Source organism: Bidens hawaiensis, unplaced genomic scaffold (assembly GCF_021521415.1).
Source record: "Bidens hawaiensis isolate Kalapana, Puna unplaced genomic scaffold, B.hawaiensis_p1.1 tig00036690_1, whole genome shotgun sequence".
Lineage (NCBI taxonomy): Eukaryota > Viridiplantae > Streptophyta > Magnoliopsida > Asterales > Asteraceae > Bidens > Bidens hawaiensis.
The window spans coordinates 62,828-64,328 of NW_027505419.1; the positions used below are offsets into that span (position 1 = coordinate 62,828).

Consider the following 1,501-nt stretch of genomic DNA (forward strand, 5'->3'; position numbering starts at 1 on the left):
ATGGCTCACCCACAAGGGAATGGTGAAGTGGAGCGCGCCAACAGAATGATCATCGGCGAAATCAAGAAAAGATTGGCAAATCACAAGTCAGGATGGGTTGATCAATTACCTCATGTACTATGGGCAATAAGAACACATAAAAACACAAGCAATGCAGAAACGCCGTTCAGCCTAACCTATGGTACCGAAGCAATGATCCCCGCCGAAGTCGGCGTTCCTTCACCAAGAATCACACTACCGAAAGATAACGATGCTGAAAGGAAGTTAGACCTAATGCTTCTCGAAGAACGACGAGAGTTGGCGGCAATGAGAGAACAAAATTACAAGCGCCAGCTACAAAAGTATTACAAGGCCAAAGTAAAAATATGTGAGTTCAATGTCGGAGATTACATTCTTCGCAGCGAGGCATCAAGAGCACAACCACAGGGCAAACTAGCCCCATCTTGGGAAGACCCATACCAGATTAAGAAAGTATTGGGAAAAGGCGCCTACACTCTGATGCATCTCGATGGCTCAACGATTCCTAGAACATGGAATGCAGCGCAATTGCGAAAGTGTTATATGTAAATCGATTCCAATTGTAAAAACAGGCCAAGGGTCAAACTTGAATGGAAACGATACTCCGCATTTCACAAAAAAAAAATTTACAAGCGAGCACCTAAGCCCGCATACAAAAGAAAAAAAAAGGGCAAAATACAAGCCAGGATGACATAGCCTAATATAAATCGTTGATACTCTTCCCAGAGTCAACGACAACGCTGTCTTCTTGACTACCTGCAGGAGCGGCGGAAGCCCAGCTTGCAAGGGCTCAAGCAAGTTCCTCAACAGCTGCACGCCATTTTCTTCCTTCGCAAACTCAGCAACTTGCGAGAGAATAGGGAACGTAAGGGAGTCATATTCTATCTCGGCGGCAGTATACTCCTTGTCCACATCTACGGCGTGAAGAGCGTAGGCTTCGAGCGGAAGGTTCTCACGCATATGCGTAAGGGCTTCTTGGAAACCAGCCTTATGGCCAAGCTGTTGGGAAGCATTGACGAGGACTCCAACACAGCGAGTCAAGTCATCATCGCTAATGATGTGTTGGGCAACCTACATAAAAAACAATAGTTAGTAGGATAAACAAAAAGAAAAATCGAAGAAAAGGGGACAAAGGTAATACCTAATGATGTAATGTGTCCATTTTTTTGGTTCCTAATGATGTTGATGGTTAGGGTTAGGGTTAGGGTTAGGGTTAGGGTTAGGGTTAGGGTCATGATGTTGAAAAAATGATACTAATTATAGTATCTTAACAATTCGTTATGTTTTAAACATATTACAACGTTTTGTTTTGTAGTATGTGTGACATTCGTCAATTTCGGGTCACTTTTGTTATGTAAACCCGACCCGTTTGTAACCCGAACATTTAAAATATATAAAATATTGGATCATGTCATTTAAAATATATAAAATATTGTATTTTTATATTATGCATTGTCTGAGCATTTAAACATACCCATTTTTA

The 1,501-nt window shown here is 41.7% G+C and overlaps 1 protein-coding gene across 1 annotated transcript; it reads left to right on the forward strand.

Annotated features, from left to right (window-relative positions):
• Positions 1-567, forward strand: LOC143613075 (uncharacterized). The gene has a single exon (XM_077086889.1). It carries the CDS (start codon positions 1-3, stop codon positions 565-567), a length of 567 nt encoding a protein of 188 aa, XP_076943004.1.
• The last annotated feature ends 934 nt before the right edge of the window (positions 568-1,501 follow it).